We start from the raw sequence: 17,919 nt of genomic DNA, 5'->3' as shown, positions 1-17,919 counted from the left end.
GCCCATTGTCGTGCCATTTCATGTTGCACAGCCCCATGTCGCAAGGATCTGTACAAAATTCCAGGAAGCTGAAAATATCCCAGTTCTTCTATGGTCTGCATACTCACCAGACATGTCACCCATTGAGCATGTTTGGGATGCTCCGTATTGACGTGTATGACAGTGTGTTCCAGTTCCCACAAATATACAACAACTTCACACAACCAATGAGTGCGACAACATTCCACAGGCCACAATCAACAGCCTGATCAACCCGCAGCAAGGTTCCAACATCTAGTGGAAAGCATTCCCAGAAGAGTGGAGCCTGTTATAGCAGCAAAGGAGGGACCAACTCCATATTAATGCCCATGATTTTGGAATGAGATGTTCAAAGAGCAGTGTCCACATACTTTTGGTCAGGTAGTGCATCTGTAACCAACAGATGCATATCTGTTTTCCCAGTCATGTGAAATCCATAGATTAGGGCCTAATACATTTATTTAAATCCTTATATGTACTGTAACTCAGTAAAAGCTTAGAAATTGTTTCATGTTGCGTTTCTATTTTGGTTCAGTGTAGACGCACTGACCTGGCTCAAAATGAAGGTAAATATTCATATCAGAAGGTTATGTCTCCATCAAGTGGCTAAGAGGCTGGGATGCAGACATATGCAAGAGTAGGTGTGTGCCTGTGTAACACATGGGGATGTGTGAAACTTACACCTCAGCCTGAAGAGTCCCCACTTGTGCCACCGTATAGCTAGCTTTTCACGTGGCGGGACTGGAAAGACACTTTGGGAGGGCGGCCATGTGTGCTAGAAAAAGACAAGGTCCTGGGTTTGAGCCTCAGTGTTGGCCGAATCAGAATGAAGTGGCACTCACTAAGCAAGCAGTGTAATGTCCTTTACATCTGCGTGGGTGTGGTGTGCTTGTGTGGTGAAGGCAGGTGCTCTTCTCCACCCTCTTAGCAAAAGCAATCTGGTGTGACTCACGCGGGTGAGGTGCTGGTGTTCTATTTAAAAGTCAGGGTCCCTTTTCTCATCAACGCTCTGAATTAGAGGCGCAACCTTTACGCTCCAGCTCTCGCTCCTTAGCTGAGCGCAGTAACTGTGCTTAGAAACACAGTGTCAGGGACAACATGCAAAAAACAAATACTTTGTCTTATAAATAGCATAGTAGCATTACCTATGACCTATTACTTAACCTTTCTAATGCTGTAATCAAATCCAGCCATATATCTAGGGGTATTATAACTGGTGATAATATCAGGGGGACCTCAGGAAACCTTGTTTTTATTTTCTTGCAAGACACATTATCAGTCCACGAAAAGGCACACAAACCTTTACATGACGTCCGTACACACTGCTTGCATGAAAAGTCTCAATCCTCCAAATACATGCCAAAATGAGTCTACACAACATCATTATCACCCCCACCACCACTGTCATCATCATCATAAGTACCGGTCATTACCAGGAGAGGGCGGCTGCAACTTGGCCTGCTTCCTGTTGTCCCCCCCAGTCCCAGTGTTGCTGTCGGCCGGCTGGTCCTCTCCCCGCTCCACCTTACACTCATAGGCAAACAGGTACTGGATGTACTGCTTCTTCAGAGAGCTGGCGGAGCTACTGGAGGTACCAACACTCAGACTAGTGGACAGCTCTCGCCACTTCTTGTTCTTGTTCACCTGGAGGGGACAGGATGGTAGGGAGGAGAGGGGGGATGGGGAGACAAGAGACAGGAGACAGGAGATAGAGCATTAATACAATGGCATGTTAGTCCGCTGTATGTACCCTGGCTTGTAACTGCTAACCAGTTGCTTTGTCCCACTTCAAAGCGACTACCAGATAAGTGATGTTGACGAGTCTAATCAAACACATCAAAAGTGTATAACGCAACATTATTTCTGTCCCGCAATACATGAGAAAAACACTTCACAGTGTCTATCAGTCCTGTAAGACACAATGAAATGAACTCAGTGGTTGTCTCTCACCATGGCCAGGCCCCCTATCTCCTTGACCACCATGTACAGTCTGTAGAGGTCCAGGGGCTTCTTGCCCACGGCAGGGAGGTGGGGAACAGGTGTACCCCTCTCCTCCATAAAGGACAGGTAGCGGTCCACCCAGCCACGCCTCTCCGGCTCCCCACCCATATCATACAGACGTGTGATTTGCTCGTTAGTCATGGTGGACGAGTTGGGCTTCTGAGTTCGGAAGAGATGGAGAGATATATGGAATTAGCTCCAACCTTGCAAACTGGCACAACTACTCACATCAGTCATCATACTGAAGATAAAAAACCACAACAAATAAAACACTGGAAGATATTGGTTGGAATGTAAAGGAAGAGTGTCACATACAGGGCTGGAGGGAGTCTTTGGCCAGACGGGGCTGCTGATGCTGTCACTGTCATCCCCATGGTAGGAGGACAGGCTGGCTGGGCTGGGGGACAGGGGAGAGGGGACAGGCATGGCCCCAGGGGTGGTGGGCTGGGAGACACACTGGGATCCACTGTAGCCATCCTGTAACATACACAGAGAGAGGGAGAGAGCCCTGTGGTGAGTGTTAGTGGTGGAGACAGAGTGGAATGGATTCTGTTTTTCGTATTGCTCTGTTCTTTCCTCACCCATTTCTTCACCCCAAACACTACCGCGTGTGAACAAAAAGTGAGTATGTTCTAAAAGGCCCCCTTGCGATTAGCTGCATGCATCAAAAACACTCAGCAAACCAGAAAGAGAGACACAGCAAGAAAGACCACTCAGAATGCAGGGAACAAGTGCTGTGTGTACAGGTAGGTGTGTTTGAGCGTTTCAGTGACAGATTGCATATGTCAGCAGAACCATCTCTCTCTCGTAGAAAGCCTCTGGTTCCCCTGGTCTCTCTCTCTCTCTCTCTCTCTCTCTCTCTCTCTCTCTCTCTCTCTCTCTCTCTCTCTCTCTCTCTCTCTCTCATCTGCCAGGGCAGGGAGACTAAGGCCTTGTCTTGTTACTACCGAGTACAGACACATCATCTCTTAAGGGACCTCTGGGGGTCTTCACACAGCTCAGACTGCCTTCAATAATTCAACACCCACCACTACTATCAACAAAGACTGGGCTTTTCATAGAAATGATGGGGGCAAAACCAAAAGGAAGGAATGGAAAGAGCCAAAGTGCAAAGCTGTTGCTGAGCTGAGCTCCATTTGGGAGAAGTGAGCAGTCAGCATTATAGTGGGTTGGGCTGTGGCGAGGAGTGAAAGCACAGTGTGTGTGGATGTGTGCATGATTCTAAACAACCTCTTTGCAGCTATAGCTGCCAACACATCAAAAGGAACAGATGATGACAAAAACAAATCAAGAGGACGTTATGAACTGTAAGTGTTGAACAAATGATTAAACATGGCAAGAAAACATATGCTGCATATGCTGATCAGATGCCTTTGGTTCATTAGTGAGTGAGTGAGTGAGAGCGAGAGAGAGGTTGTACCTTGGGTCTGGGAGGTTCATTGGTGGGCATGCTCTCCTCCTTGCCATCCATTTTCTGCTTCCCAACAGGAGTCACCATCCCATCCCCAGCCATCCCCATGGGCCCTACACAGAAGAAAATGGAGGGATGAATCAATTAAAGATTTTCACACATTTTAAAGTAAATTTCCAGTGTTTACAGATTTCTATGAAATATGACCTGTTATTACTTACAGTACGAGTGAAAGTTTTCCTGACAAAATGTTTTATTTAAGTATGTTTAAAAAGCTGCTTTTCTGTGTTGAAATGGAGTGGGCGTACCACAACAGAATGGTGTGGGCGTATACCGGTCATAAAAAATATAGATCGCTGATTGGCCAGCTCATCCTCCTCTAGACCGCTGATGGCCAGCTCATCCTCCACAGGAGTATGACATCATACTCTATGAGGAAATAGCAAAAAATAAAAATAAACGGTCTGTTTGAGATACAAGTTTGAGGTGTTTTTTTGTGTTTTTTTTCTCCAATTTATGCTTTGACCACAAATACGCGAGTATAGAACGAGTCAACAACATTATTTGGGCATAAGTTAATCAGAACATTCCCTTTTAAAAGTCAGATTTGCAGTGGACAATTCATTTAAAAGGCATTGGTGCATCATGAGTGAATTGCCCCTCTGGGATAATAAGGACTCTACTCTGTTCTGGCATTGGTGCATCATGAGTGCACCAGACAAACTTTTGAATGAAACATATGAGTGCATAATGAACGGATGTTCACACCTGGGGGTACTTGGTCTATCCACAGGGGGTACTTGGTCTATCCACAGGGGGTACTTGAGAAGACTGATGAGACCATAGGTCTACTGGTTAAATGTACATGAGTGGGTACTTCAGGGCTACTCCGGGCAGAGCTAAATTCAGTTTGTGCGACAGTAACTGAAGAAGTTTGGGAACCACTGGCCTAGTGTATGAGGAGCAATCTTCACATAGCATGTACATAAGGAGTCGATGGGGTTATTAGTCATTGTAGCCATTGTGCTACATCTTGTCTCTGAAATACGCGCACACAGAGCCAAATGATGAGCTGTTCTGAAGCCAAAGAACAGTTCTGGATAATGGAGAAAGTATTATCAAAATGTCTGTCTCTCTGGGGAGATGGAACACGTCCTTTGTATCTCCAAGGTCCTCTTCCAGGGATTCTTCTCAAAAGGAATGAAGGCAAAATAAACAAATAAAAATGAAGAAGGCATTGCTTGAGATAAAAAAAAGAGCCTTTAAATGAAAAGCCATTGCACTCTCTCGGCCTTGCTGACTATATATCTTACGCTTTTGTCTAACATTGAATAGGTATTTCAGCACCACAAATATAAATTCTGCTCTCGCAATGTTTATGAACTGGTAGACGTAAAGATGATATTAACATTTTTGATATCTTAGGTAACATCTTTCAAAAGTTCTTGGTCGAAATGAATAATATCTTGAAGACTACTTTCCGAGTGTGGACTGAATAAGCATTTTCCTATTGAGAAGAAAGTGTCCCTACATGCCAAGAGTCCCAAGGTTTGTCCCTCTATTTCTCAGCTCGGCGCTCAGCACTATGTGAAACTAATAGCTTTTTACCAACCCCAGGGGCAGCTGAGATGAGTTTTTAAGAACCTTGGCACTCTAATTCATTTGAAGTCTTCCAAATGTCATGCAGCCTGATATTTAGTTTTGTAAGGCTGAGCAGAAAGCTCTTTTCATATAGAGCCTTGCATTCTCCGAGGTGTGTTTAGCACAATGTGGAGGGGTGAAGGGCAAGAGAGAGCAGGAGAAAGGGGCACACTGCATTAATCTGTTCTCAGGAGGGCCAACGGAACAAGAAAAAAAACAGAACAGAGCTGTCTGCAGGAAATAAAACATCTTCAGAACAGTAACCAGCTCTGTATACAAAATAAAAATACAGAAATATCACATTTACATAAGTATTCAGACCCTTTACTCAGTACTTTGTTAAAGCACCTTTGGCAGCGATGACAGCCTCAAGTCTTCTTGGGTATGACACTACAAGCTTGGCACACCTGTATTTGGGGAGTTACTCCCATTCTTCTCTGCAGATCCTCTCAAGCTCTGTCAGGTTGGATGGGGAGCATCGCTGTACAGCTATTTTAAGGTCTCTCCAGAGATGCTCGATCGGGTTCAAGTCCGGGCTCTGGCCAGGCCACTCAAGTTCATTCAGAGACCTGTCCTGAAGCCACTCCTGCGTTGTCTTGGCTGTGTGCTTAGGGTAGTGGTCCTGTTGGAAGAACCTTCGCCCCCAGTCTGAGGTCCTGAGCTCTCTGGAGCAGGTATTCATCAAGGACCTCTCTGTACTTTGCTCCGTTCATCTTCCTCTCGATCCTGGCTAGTCTCCCAGTCCCTGCCGTTGAAAAACATCCCCACAGCATGATGCTCCCACCACAATGCTTCATCATAGGGATAGTGCCAGGTTTCTTCCAAATGTGGCACTTGGCATTCAGGCCAAAGGGTTCAATCTTTTCATCAGATCAGAAAATCTTGCTTCTCATGGTCTGAGAGTCTTTAGGTTCCTTTTGGCAAACTCCAAGAGGGCTGTCATGTGCCTTTTACTGAGGAGTGGCTTCCGTTTGGCCACTCTACCATACAGGCCTGATTGGTGGAGTGCTGCAGAGATGGTTGTCATTCTGGAAGGTTCTTCCATCTCCACAGAGGAACTCTATAGCTCTGTCAGAGTGACCATCAGGTTCTTGTTCACCTCCCTGACCAAGGCCCTTCTCCCCCAATTGCTCAGTTTGGCCAGGCGACCAGCTCTAGGAAGTCTCTAGGAGTCTGGGTGGTTCCAAACTTCTTCCATTTAAGAATGATGGAGGCTACTGTGTTGTTGGGGACCTTCAATACTGCAGAATGCTTTTGGTATCCTTCCCCAGATCTGTGCCTCGACACAACCCTGTCTTGGAGCTCTACGGATAATTCCTTTGACCTCGTGGCTTGGTTTTTGCTCTGACAACTGTGGGACCTTATATAGACAGATGTGTGCCTTTCCAAATTATGTCCAATCAATTAAATTTACCACAGGTGGACTCCAATGAAGTTGTAGAAACATCTCAAGGATGATCAATGGAAACAGGATACACCTGAGCTCAACTTCGTGTCTTATAGCAATGGGTCTGAATACTGATGTAAATAAGGTATGTTTTTTTTATTTTTATACATTTGCAAAATGTCTAAAAACCTGTTTTCGTTGTGTCATTGTGGGGTGTAGATTGCTGCGTTTTTTCCCTTTAATCCATTATAGAAAATATGGCTGTAATGTAACAAAATATGGAAAAAGTCCAGGGGTCTCAATAATTTCCGAAGGCACAGTATATATTTTTTATTTAACCTTTATTTAACTAGGCAAGTCAGTTAAGAACAAATTCTCATTTACAATGACGACCTACCCTGGCCAAACCCTCCCCGAACCCAGACAACGCCCGCCCTATGGGACTCCGATCACAACCGGTATGTGACACAGCCCAGTATTGAACCAGGGTCTGTATTGATGCCTCTAGCACTGCGATGCAGTGCCTTAGACCACTGCGTCACTCAGGAGACACTCCATCACTCTCCTTCTTGGTCAAATAGCCCTTACACAGCCTGGAGGTGTGGGTCATTGTCCTGTTGAAAAACAAATGATAAGCGCAAACCAGATGGGACGGCATATCGCTGCAGAATGCTGTGGTAGCCATGCTGGTTAAGTGTGCCTTCAATTCTAAATAAATCACTGACAGTGTCACCAGCAAAGTAGCCCCAAACCATCACACCTCCTCCTCCATGCTTCATGGTGGGAACCTCACATGCGGAGATCATCCGTTCACCTACTCACAAAGACACGGCGGTTGGAACCAAAAGACTCACATTTTTACTCGCTGGTCTAATGTCCATTGCACGTATTTCTTGGCACAAGCAAGTCTCTTTTTATTGGTGTCCTTTAGTAGTGGTTTCTTTGCAACAATTCAACCATGAGGCCTGATTCACGCAGTCTCCTCTGAACAGTTGATGTTGAGATGTCTGTTACTTGAACTCTGTGAAGCATTTATTTGGGCTGCAATTTCTGAGGCTGGTAACTCTAATGAATTTATCCTCTGCAGCAGAGGTAACTCTGGGTCTTCCTTTCCTGTGGCGGTCCTCATGAGAGATGTCACGCCTTGGTCTTAGTATTTTGTGTTTTCGTTAATTATTTGGTCAGGCCAGGGTGTGACATGGGTTTATTTTGTTGTATTTCGTATTGGGGTTTTGTAGTTATTGGGATTGCGGCTGAGTAGGGGTGTTGTATAGGCTTGGCTGCCTGAGGCGGTTCTCAATCAGAGTCAGGTGATTCTCGTTGTGTCTGATTGGGAACCGTATTTAGGTAGCCTGGGTTTCACTTTGTATTTCGTGGGTGATTGTTCCTGTCTCTGTGTAGTTTCACCAGATAGGCTGTATTAGGTTTCACTTTCCGTTTTGTTGTTTTGTATTTGTATCAGTTATTTCATGTACCGCGATTCATTTATTAAAGACACGAGTAACCACCACGCTGCATTTCGGTCCGACTCTCTTTCAACAAACGAGGGAAACCCCGTTACAGAATCACCCACCACACACGGACCGAGCAGCGTGTTAACAGGCAGGAGCCACAGGAGAGGCAACAGAAGCAGCTGCAGTGGGAGAGGCTGCACCACTTGGAGAAATGGACATGGGAGGAAGAACTGGACGGAAAAGGACCCTGGGCTCAGCCTGGTGAATATCGCCGCCCCAAGGAGGAACTAGAGGCGGCTAAAGCGGAGAGGCGCTGGTATGAGGAGGCAGCACGGCGATGTGGATGGAAGCCCGGGAATCAGCCCCAAAAATGTATTGGGGGGGGGCTTACAGGGAGTATGGCTACGCCAGGTAGGAGACCTGCGCAAACTCCCTGTGCTTACCGGGGCTAGAGAGACCGGGCAGGCACCGTGTTATGCAGTGGTGCGCACGGTGTCCCCAGTGCGGGTGCATAGCCCGGTGCGGTATATTTCAGCTCCGCGTATCGGCCGGGCTAGATTGATCGTCGAGCCAAATGCCATGAAGCCGGCTCTACGCATCTGGTCCCCAGTGCGTCTCCTTGGGCCGGCTTACATGGCACCAGCCTTGCGCTCTGTGTCTCCGGTTCGCCTACATAGCCCAGTGCGGGCTATTCCACCTCGCCGCACTGGCAGGGCAACCGAGAGCATTCAACCGGGTAAGGTTGGGCAGGCTCGGTGCTCAAGAGCTCCAGTGCGCCTGCACGGTCCGGTCTATCCAGTACCACCTCCACACCCCAGCCCTCCGGTAGCAGCTCCCCGCACCAGGCTTCCTGTGCGTGTCCTCGGCCCAGTACCACCAGTGCCAGCACCACGCATCAGGCCTTCAGTGCGCCTCGCCTCTCCTGCGCTGTCGGAGTCTCCCGCCTCTCCAGCGCTGTCGGAGCCTTTCTCCTCTCCTGCGCTACCTGAGTCTCCTGTCTGTTCAGCGCAGTCAGAGCTGCCAGCCTACATGGAGCAGTCAGAGCTGTCAGTCTGCATGGAGCAGCCAGAGCTGTCAGTCTGCATGAAGCAGCCAGAGCTGTCAGTCTGCATGAAGCAGCCAGAGCTGTCAGTCTGCATGGAGCAGTCAGAGCTGTCAGTCTGCATGAAGCAGCCAGAGCTGTCAGTCTGCATGAAGCAGCCAGTGCTGTCAGTCTCCAAGGAGCTGTCAGTCTGCAAGGAGCTGCCAGCCTGCATGGAGCAGTCAGAGCTGTCAGTCTGCATGAAGCAGCCAGAGCTGTCAGTCTGCATAGAGCAGCTAGATCGGCCAGTCAACCAGTCTCTTCCAGATCTGCCAGTCAACCAGTCTCTTCCAGATCTGCCAGTCAACCAGAATCTTCCAGATCTGCTAGTCAACCAGAATCTTCCAGATCCACCAGCCAGCCAGGATCTACCGGAGCCTACTACCTGCCTGAGCTTCATCTCAGTACTGGGCTTCCTCTCAGTACTGGGCTTCCTCTCAGTACTGGGTTTTCTCTCAGTACTGGGCTTCCCCTCAGTCCCGGGCTGCCCCTCAGTTCCGGGCTGCCCCTCAGTCCCGAGCTGCCCCTCAGTCCCGAGCTGCCCCTCAGTCCCGAGCTGCCTCAGTCCTGAGCTGCCCCTCAGTCACGAGCTGCTCCTCAGTCACGAGCTGCTCCTCAGTTCAGTGGGGTTCTGGGTGAGGACTATTAGGCCATGGTCGGCGGCGAGGGTGGATTATCCCAGGACGCGAAGGGGAGGAACTATGACATTAATGGAGTGTGGTCCACGTCCCGAGCCGGAACCGCCAACATGGACAGACGCCCACCCAGACCCTCCCTATGGTTTTGAGGTGCGTCCGGGAGTCCGCACCTCAGGGGGGTGTTCTGTCACGCCTTGGTCTTAGTATTTTGTGTTTTCGTTAATTATTTGGTCAGGCCAGAGTGTGACATGGGTTTATTTTGTTGTATTTCGTATTGGGGTTTTGTAGTTATTGGGATTGAGGCTGAGTAGGGGTGTTGTATAGGCTTAGCTGCCTGAGGCGGTTCTCAATCAGAGTCAGGTGATTCTCGTTGTCTCTGATTGGGAACCGTATTTAGGTAGCCTGGGTTTCACCTTTGTATTTCGTGGGTGATTGTTCCTGTCTCTGTGTAGTTTCACCAGATAGGATGTATTAGGTTTCACGTTCCGTTTTGTTGTTTTGTATTTGTATCAGTTATTTCATGTACCACGATTCATTTATTAAAGACATGAGTAACCACCACGCTGCATTTCGGTCCGACTCTCTTTCAACAAACGAAGAACGCCGTTACAAGAGACAGTTTCATCATAGCGCTTGATGGTTTCTGCACTTGAAGAAACGTTTAAAGTTATTGAAATGTTGCTCATTGACTGACCTTCATGTCTTAAAGTAATGACGGACTGTTGTTTTTTCTTCTTATTTGAGCTGTTCTTGCCATAATATACCACCCCTACCTTGTCACAACACAATTGATTGGCTCAAACGCATTAAGAAGGAAAGAAATTCCACAATTAACTTTTAACAAGGCACACCTGTTACTTGAAATGCATTCAAGGTGTCCACATCATGAAGCTGGTTGAGAGAATGCTAAGAGAATGCCAAGAGTGTGCAAAGCTGTCATCAAGGGTGGCTACTTTGAAGAATCTAAAATCTATTTAGATTTGTTTAAACATTTTTTGGTTAATACATGATATCATATGTGTTATTTTGTAGTTCACTATTATTCTTCACTATGACCCTTGAATGAGTAGATTTGTCCAAACTTTTGACTGGTACAGTATATATATATTTTTTATTATTATTTTTACTCTGCATCATTGGAAAAAGGTTTGTCAGCAAGCCTTTAACTGTAAAGTCTACACCAGTTGTATTCGATACACGTGATACATAACATTCGATTTGATTTGTTGTTGGAAGTCGGTCAAACTGAAGGCTATAGAAGACTCAACTTAATCTCACAACCATTTTAGACAATTGTTCACTACTTTGGTTGCTGTTGGGTACCTTGTTGGCCAGTCCAGGTCTTACCTGAGGGTGGCATATTGTAGGGTGGACCCTGGGGCGTGCCCATGCCTGAGTTGTTGCCCTGTGACTGGTTGATGGGGGGCACAATCTGGTTTATGCCAGGGCCTGGGTAGCTGCCCTGTCTGGGACACAGAGAGAGAGAGACAAGAGCTGGTTAGAGAGGAAAGACTGGACCCAGCTACATGGTGTGGAGAGCAATTAGTTGGCTTTTGACATGGTAGTAGAAAAGACTCCGTAATAGATTAGACTTTCTGCCTCTATTGCAAAGCTATAAGGCCATGCCAGGTAGAGGATATACCCATATGTTTCAATACTGTATAAAACATCATCCTGAAAATGTATGGGCGCATTTCGTAGAAAGAAACTGAATCTCTCTTTAAAAGCAAGTGTGTGTGAGTCAGAGCCGAATAGAAAGCTGTTTCATCCTCCTATCCTTCCTCTCATCCCTTGCAAATCCCTCACCCCTCCTCTCCTCAGCCCTCTTCCCTCCTTCCCTCCTCTCCCCATGAAGTCATAATTGAACTAATTAAGGTGTGCTTCTGGAAAGGATCATGTTATTTGTTGCTATGGCGACGGCTTAAATCAATCCCGTTCTTTTCTCCTTGCCTCGTCGCATCACGGCGTGTTGGGAGGACATCAGAGGGCTTATCAGCAACCTGCTGAACCAGCGTCACACACAGCAGACAGACGGTCACTGTCAACGCTCCACACCCTGTGCCCTGTACAATGCTAGCTCTGTACCAGCTCTGTACCAGCCCTGTACCAACCCTGTACCAACTCAACAGACATCACACCAGGATGGATAGCAGTTGGAACATCTCTACTTCCTGCTGGTCCAAATAATCCCTTGGATAACGAGAGAACAGGAAAAGGAGAGTGAGAGAAGTGGCAGAGGGGGGAGTGAGAGAGAGAGAGAGCGAGAGCGAGCGAGAGAGAGAGAGAGAGAGAGAGAGAGAGGTAGGGGGGTAGGAGTACAGAAGATCCCCTCATCTGTTGTGGATCATTTCCTTGAAGTGGCGAGAGAGTAGAGCAGATTAGAAAGGGTATTTAAGGAACATGGAGTAAAGGGTTGACAGTAATAGTAGTAGTAGTAGCAGTAGTGGGGGTAGCTTTGTGTTAAAATGCCACACTGACAAGGTCATAGTAATTGCCTTTCTGTCTTGAGGGCAATCCTACATCCTACATTCATCTCAACACTGTGATCACAAGGACAAAAAAACAAAGCAAACTCTCAATCCGGATTTGTGTCAGTCAGTCAAAAGAGCTGAACTTCCCCAAGCAGAGGAGGACAACAATGTATTGGATGTGTGACAGTGACTAACCAGGCAGAAGGAGGGATGGGTTTGAGATTATTGGGAGGTTTATCATCTCACAGATGTAATTAGTCATAGAGCATGTGTGATGATACATATGTAATCCCTCTATGGGCCTGGGCTCACAGGAAAAATCATGGCTCACAGACAACAACATACACTGATATCCATCAAATCCTGCCTGTCAAAGACTGTTTCCTTGGCAGCACTTTATTTGACAGTACTGTGTTACGATGGGATTTGCTGGGTATTTCCAAGGAAATAATGTGGTATCATTGGGTACTTTCTGTTACTTCAAAGAATTCAACACAATCGGTAGCTAACATGGTGACATTGCCACCTCGTGTCGGAGTATATCGCTTCAGTTCCGTAAAGTGCTATTTCTCCCGACTGCATCCACAACCGACATCGCCCCACATACAACAAAAATCCCAGCGCCAGTGCTGACGAGAATAATGTAATAAAAAACATCAACAACAACAAGAAAGTGGAGTTCGACTGTGGGGCATTATTATCCATTATTACAAATTCATGTCATAAAAAAAGCCCATTAGGAAACACTTGATGGAGGGAACGCAGGCCGTTTAATCACACTTAATGTATGCATGTGCTGCTATCAAAAAAAGGCACAGCACATTTATCTTGCTCTCGGGCACCTTCGCTGGGGGAAAAAAAAAACCTGTTGCCGCAGAGAACGATGGGAAAGCAGAAAGGGAGGGAGAGGCGGAAGGATGGAGAGGGAAAGAGAGGCGAAACGCAGCAAGAGGGGAGTGGGACAAAGCGAAAAGGAGAAATAGAAGAGGGAGAGGATAAATAGAGAGATGAGAGAGCAGAGAGGGGAAAAGATAGTGAAGAGAGAGGGAGTGTGTCCCGGGTGAGACTGTGGGGGGCGTATTTCCAGCTCACAGCGCAGGCTGTACCATCCAGTCGTCATTGTAGCGTAATCATTGTATCGTGAGCTGAGCTAGCTGAGCTAGGAGACGGTTGAGAGGAATCTGAGCTCCTCTCATTGAGAAGGATAAAACCCAGCCCCACCCTCTATAGTTTTTGATCTCTCTCTCTCTCTCTCTCTCTCTCTCTCTCTCTCTCTCTCTCTCTCTCTCTCTCTCTCTCTCTCTCTCTCTCTCTCTCTCTCTCTCTCTCTCTCTCCCCTCCCTCTCTTTCCCTCTCTCTCTCGATCCCTGCCTTGCTCAAATACTCTCTCTCATTCCTTCCCTCTCAATCCCTCCCTCTCTCTCTCCCTCTCTTCTTCCTTTCTCTCCCGTCCATCTTCCTGTCTGTCTCTCTCTCTCTCTCTCTCTCTGTGTGTGGAGAACACAGCTGTTTTGTTGTGCTCTGCTTCTCAAAACGATACTGCTGATTTGACACTGCTTTCAGTTGAATCTGTGAGCCAGCAAGTTGTAACATGAATATGGCCAGATGAAGTCAGGAAAAACTAATAAAATAAACCATAAAATGGGGATTTAGTTTTAGCCCAGAAACAAGATAGGCAGAAAACATTACTACCAGCGCAAACCATTATGAGTAATGCTCTCATGGGGTGTTAGCCACATTTAGAGCCTCTTGAAATATTCTGAGGGAAATAATATGTGCTTTGAATCACTTCAGCAGATAAACAGATTAGTAATCACTGTTCTATTGAAATGACTAGCCCTGTAGTCAGTCCCAGTCCCAGTCTTGTCGCCCTCCCTGCCTGCCTGTCTCTCTGTCTCCCCTCATCCCCCTGCATGGAACTCTGCTGCCTGTCCTTAGTATTCTGTCCACATGTGTGAAGGACATCTGAGGAGGCCTGTCTCTGAGCACGGCTGGGGAGAGAAAGGGAGAGAGGGCCGTTGCCAAGGGCTGCCATGGTTACCGGGTGCCAGACAGCCAGCTGCAGTCACACACACAGCTCCATGCCAGACCAGCACTACAGTGCCAGTGTCAAAGTCCCCTTCCTGCCTGTCCACTGCAAACACTCACTGCTACAACAGGGAGTGAATTCTGTGTGGCAGGAGAAAATAGGGGTACTAAAGTACTGCCACCATCCAGACCCTATCATTACCCAGCCCCACCACCCCTCATCAACCCTGCCTGGTGAGAGAGAGAGAGAGAGAGAGAGAGAGAGAGAGAGAGAGAGAGAGAGAGAGAGAGAGAGAGAGAGAGAGAGATTTGGAGAGAGAGAGAGGGGGGGGGGTCTGCATTGTGTAGTCAGTGGGAGGGTATGAACAATATGAATTATATATGGGCACAATCTGCTCTTAAGGAAGCTCCCTCTCAGCCACAGCTCCATTCCAAGCAGCCAGCTCAGCTAGCGCCTGCCTACCTGACTCAACCCAAACAGAATAAAAAATAAAACAATGAATGAAAGGACAGCCTTTTAACATATTAAATCCTGAGAAAAGCCCCCCCTCCCCCTTACATCAAACAGTTCTGAAGGGAGAGAAGCCATTTATTAAAGCCTAGCTGGAGCTGATGCCAAGGCTGCCTGTGAGCCACAACGCTGGCGGCAACAGCAATGCATTCTTGACATTCAAGCAGCTCTTATTTATTTAGTAAATTTACTTACTAAGGAGGTCAGAAATGAATTATTTGGTGAGGATTTACCCCTAAGCGCTCTTCTCTCTCGCTTTCTCTCTTTCCATTTCTTTAATTTATTTTTCTTTTAAGCATGCTTTTCTCTAAGTGCTTATTTTCTACAAGCCGTGTTTCTGTAGCTCCAGGGACAGCTACCAAAGTCATTTGAAAAAAGACTTTCTGTCTTCAGCCAACAGAGCCAGGAGAACACCTAGCTTCCTAATACTTACTCTCTGGTTCTGTTCTCCAATTCCCAACACCAGTGTTCACTCAAGAGACTTTACTCCTATTTCCAATCATTGATCCAAACCAAGTCACAAGTCGTGCAAAGGTATCATCTCAAATTAAAACCTCAACATAACCCGATTCAAACCCAAGTGCCTTTGATAGACGTACATTACTGACAGCAAGTTTACAGTCTTTAAGATACAAACATAATATTATTCTAAATGTCAGCCAATCAGACCAAGAATGGGTGTTTTGGTGATTTGATCATGAAAATGGGAAATCATGTATAATTCAAAGCACTTAAGGGAACATCTCTGAGGACTGGGGAAAGCACTAGCTCGCATCCCCATCACACTTATCTAGATGTAATCATAGATCCTCTCCAGCCACAGGATATCATAGTGGCCTTGCTCTGCTCGTTCGGCATTCTTTTCACTCTGCGTAATGAATCTGGAGTAGTCGAGCCCAGGGACAAGGTTCAGGATGTTGGCCGCTTGTTTTCAGACAGACAACAAGAGGTTTAAATGTTTCACAATGCTGCTCTCCGATCAGAATCAGGACTATAAAAGAGTAAACACTAAACACAGTGATTCAGAGCCTTCAGCTCGCTCCAATTTCCCCTTAATCTTCCTCAGCTGTTCAGAGGACGAGAACAAAACAGAACAAGGGTTGAGAAACAGAGATAAACAATAGGAGATGTGGGGGGGGGAGGTCCACAATCCTCCTAAATCGGTCCCCCTGCCTTCCCTTCCTGTTTTCTCCATGGCAACACCATGCACGTGCAGCCGCAGAGCAGGGGGCTGTCAGCTCTCTGCCTCCTCAAAGTCAGCTGGAAGAGTCAGTAGAGCTGCCCTCTAACACACACACACACACACACACACACTCTCTCCTTCCCTCTATGTTTCCATCAGACAGCACTAATTGCATTCTCAGCCAGCCTCAGACCATATTTTTTTAGTATACCTTTATTTAATTAGGCAAGTCAGTTAATAACAAATTCTTATTTTCAATGACAGCCTAGGAACAGTGGGTTAACTGCCTTGTTCAGGGGCAGAATGACAGATTTTTACCTTGTCAGCTCGGGGATTCAATCTTGCAACCTTTCAGTTACAAGGCCAACGCTCTAACCACTAGGCTACTTGCCGACCATCTCCACATCTAGGGACAAACTGAGAGACACAAAGTATTTTCATACAGTGTCTTTCTATGGAGGGGGACCTAGTATTCACAGCATGTATGTAAGTACAGTTGAAGTCGAAAGTTTACATACAGATTAGCCAAGTACATTTAAATTCAGTTTTTCACAATTCCTGACATTAATACGAGTAAAAATGTCCTGTCTTAGATCAGTTAGGACCAGCACTTTATTTTAAGAATGTGAAATGTCAGAATAATAGTAGAGAGAATGATTTATTTAAGCTTTTTATTTATCAAAATTCACCCAACTTATTGTGGGAAGCTTGTGGAAGTCTACCTGAAACATTTGACCCAAGTTAAACAATTTAAAGGCAATGCTACCAAATACTAATTGAGTGTATGTAAACGTCTGACCCACTGGAATTGTGAAATAATCTGTCTGTAAACAATTGTTGGAAAAATTACTTGTGTCGTGCACAAAGAGATGTCCGAACCGACTTGCCAAAACTATAGTTTCTTAACAAGAAATTTGTGGAGTGGTTGAAAAACGAGTTTTAATGACTCCAACCTAAGTGTATGTAAACTTCAGACTTCAACTGTGTGTATGCTATATTATGGACTAGGAGAGCAACTGGAAGAGACCATTTCTGAAGGCCTGGATGAGTGGGTGATGAGCAAGAAAGAGGACAGGGCTGAGGGAGGGAGGGAGGGAGGGAGGGAGGGGGTAACTGTGCTGAAAGCGGAGACAGGTGAGGATGACAGAAAAACTGTGGTGGAGTGGTTAAGAGAGTCAGTTGGGAAAGACAATGCCTCCCACCCTCCCTCCCTCGCCTGCCAGCCTCTCTCACTGTGGGCCTATGTCTGGGTGTCTGGTAGAATGGCAGTGGAGATTGACAGGCTTTGTGATTTGCCCCAGCAGTATGCATCATGTTGTGCCACTTCTTATTGACAGTGAAGATGTCTGTTAATGGCTCCTTCAGCATTTACATAGTCTGTCTGCAGCGCTCTCCTGACCATTAATCACAGTGTCAACCAACGCAGACACAGACAGGATTCTCCAAATGCCAATCGGCCCCATGATGCATCACCATCGACCATGGTGGGCGCTCTCGCCACAGAGAAATGCATGTTAACCAATTCAACATGGAGTGGGATTCATTTGTCATTATTAACACTCTTGGGGATGATGCTGACTCTCTGTTTCACTCTCAAAAGAAAGCCACGTAAGGGAACTCTTTTTTTGTTTGTTTGTGATGTAACTTATGAGCGATGTCGAGATTCAACTGAAACTGGCAGGCCGTTGTCTATAGTTCTATTTAGAGTTATGATATCCCACCATGAGATGAATGGAGCACTGTGGTGGTCATCAAAAAGTTATGGCTGGCCTCTGAACAAACTAAACATAATGAATCTCAAGAGGGTTGAAACCTCCAGATTTGCTCAAAACAACATATTGCTTGGGGGTTGAAAGGGAGTTTAAAAAGCCATGCAAATTTAGCAAGAGTTGGCAACAGAAAGCTAAATACAGGTTAGCAGTTATGCAACCAGTGAAATCCCTCATGAGCAATTTCAGCCAGTGATGCTATCTTTGGCCAGATTAGTTTAGGTGTCAGGTAGGTGCAATATCACCCATAATGAGCATCAAATGAGCACATTTTCAGGCTGAACAGTGACAGGTTAGGGTTAGTGGTTTGGAGATGGTGCTTGGTT

At 46.4% G+C, this 17,919-nt stretch overlaps 1 protein-coding gene across 3 annotated transcripts in view; it reads right to left on the bottom strand.

Moving 5' to 3' along the window:
* LOC118368440 (AT-rich interactive domain-containing protein 1B-like) overlaps window positions 1-17,919 on the bottom strand; it is a 236,493-nt gene that overhangs the window by 12,610 nt on the left and 205,964 nt on the right. For all 3 annotated transcript variants that reach the window (XM_035752541.2, XM_035752544.2, XM_035752543.2), the window contains 5 exons: window positions 10,979-11,097; window positions 3,440-3,543; window positions 2,335-2,496; window positions 1,969-2,178; window positions 1,452-1,662 (listed from right to left, as the gene is read on the bottom strand). In XM_035752541.2, the coding sequence (XP_035608434.2) occupies window positions 1,452-1,662; window positions 1,969-2,178; window positions 2,335-2,496; window positions 3,440-3,543; window positions 10,979-11,097 (806 nt within the window). The remainder of the gene's footprint in view (window positions 1-1,451; window positions 1,663-1,968; window positions 2,179-2,334; window positions 2,497-3,439; window positions 3,544-10,978; window positions 11,098-17,919) is intronic.

Source organism: Oncorhynchus keta, chromosome 35 (genome assembly GCF_023373465.1).
Source record: "Oncorhynchus keta strain PuntledgeMale-10-30-2019 chromosome 35, Oket_V2, whole genome shotgun sequence".
NCBI classification, from domain to species: Eukaryota; Metazoa; Chordata; class Actinopteri; order Salmoniformes; family Salmonidae; genus Oncorhynchus; species Oncorhynchus keta.
The sequence above is the reverse complement of the archived record's forward strand: the minus strand, read 5'-3'. Positions and strand labels throughout refer to the sequence as shown.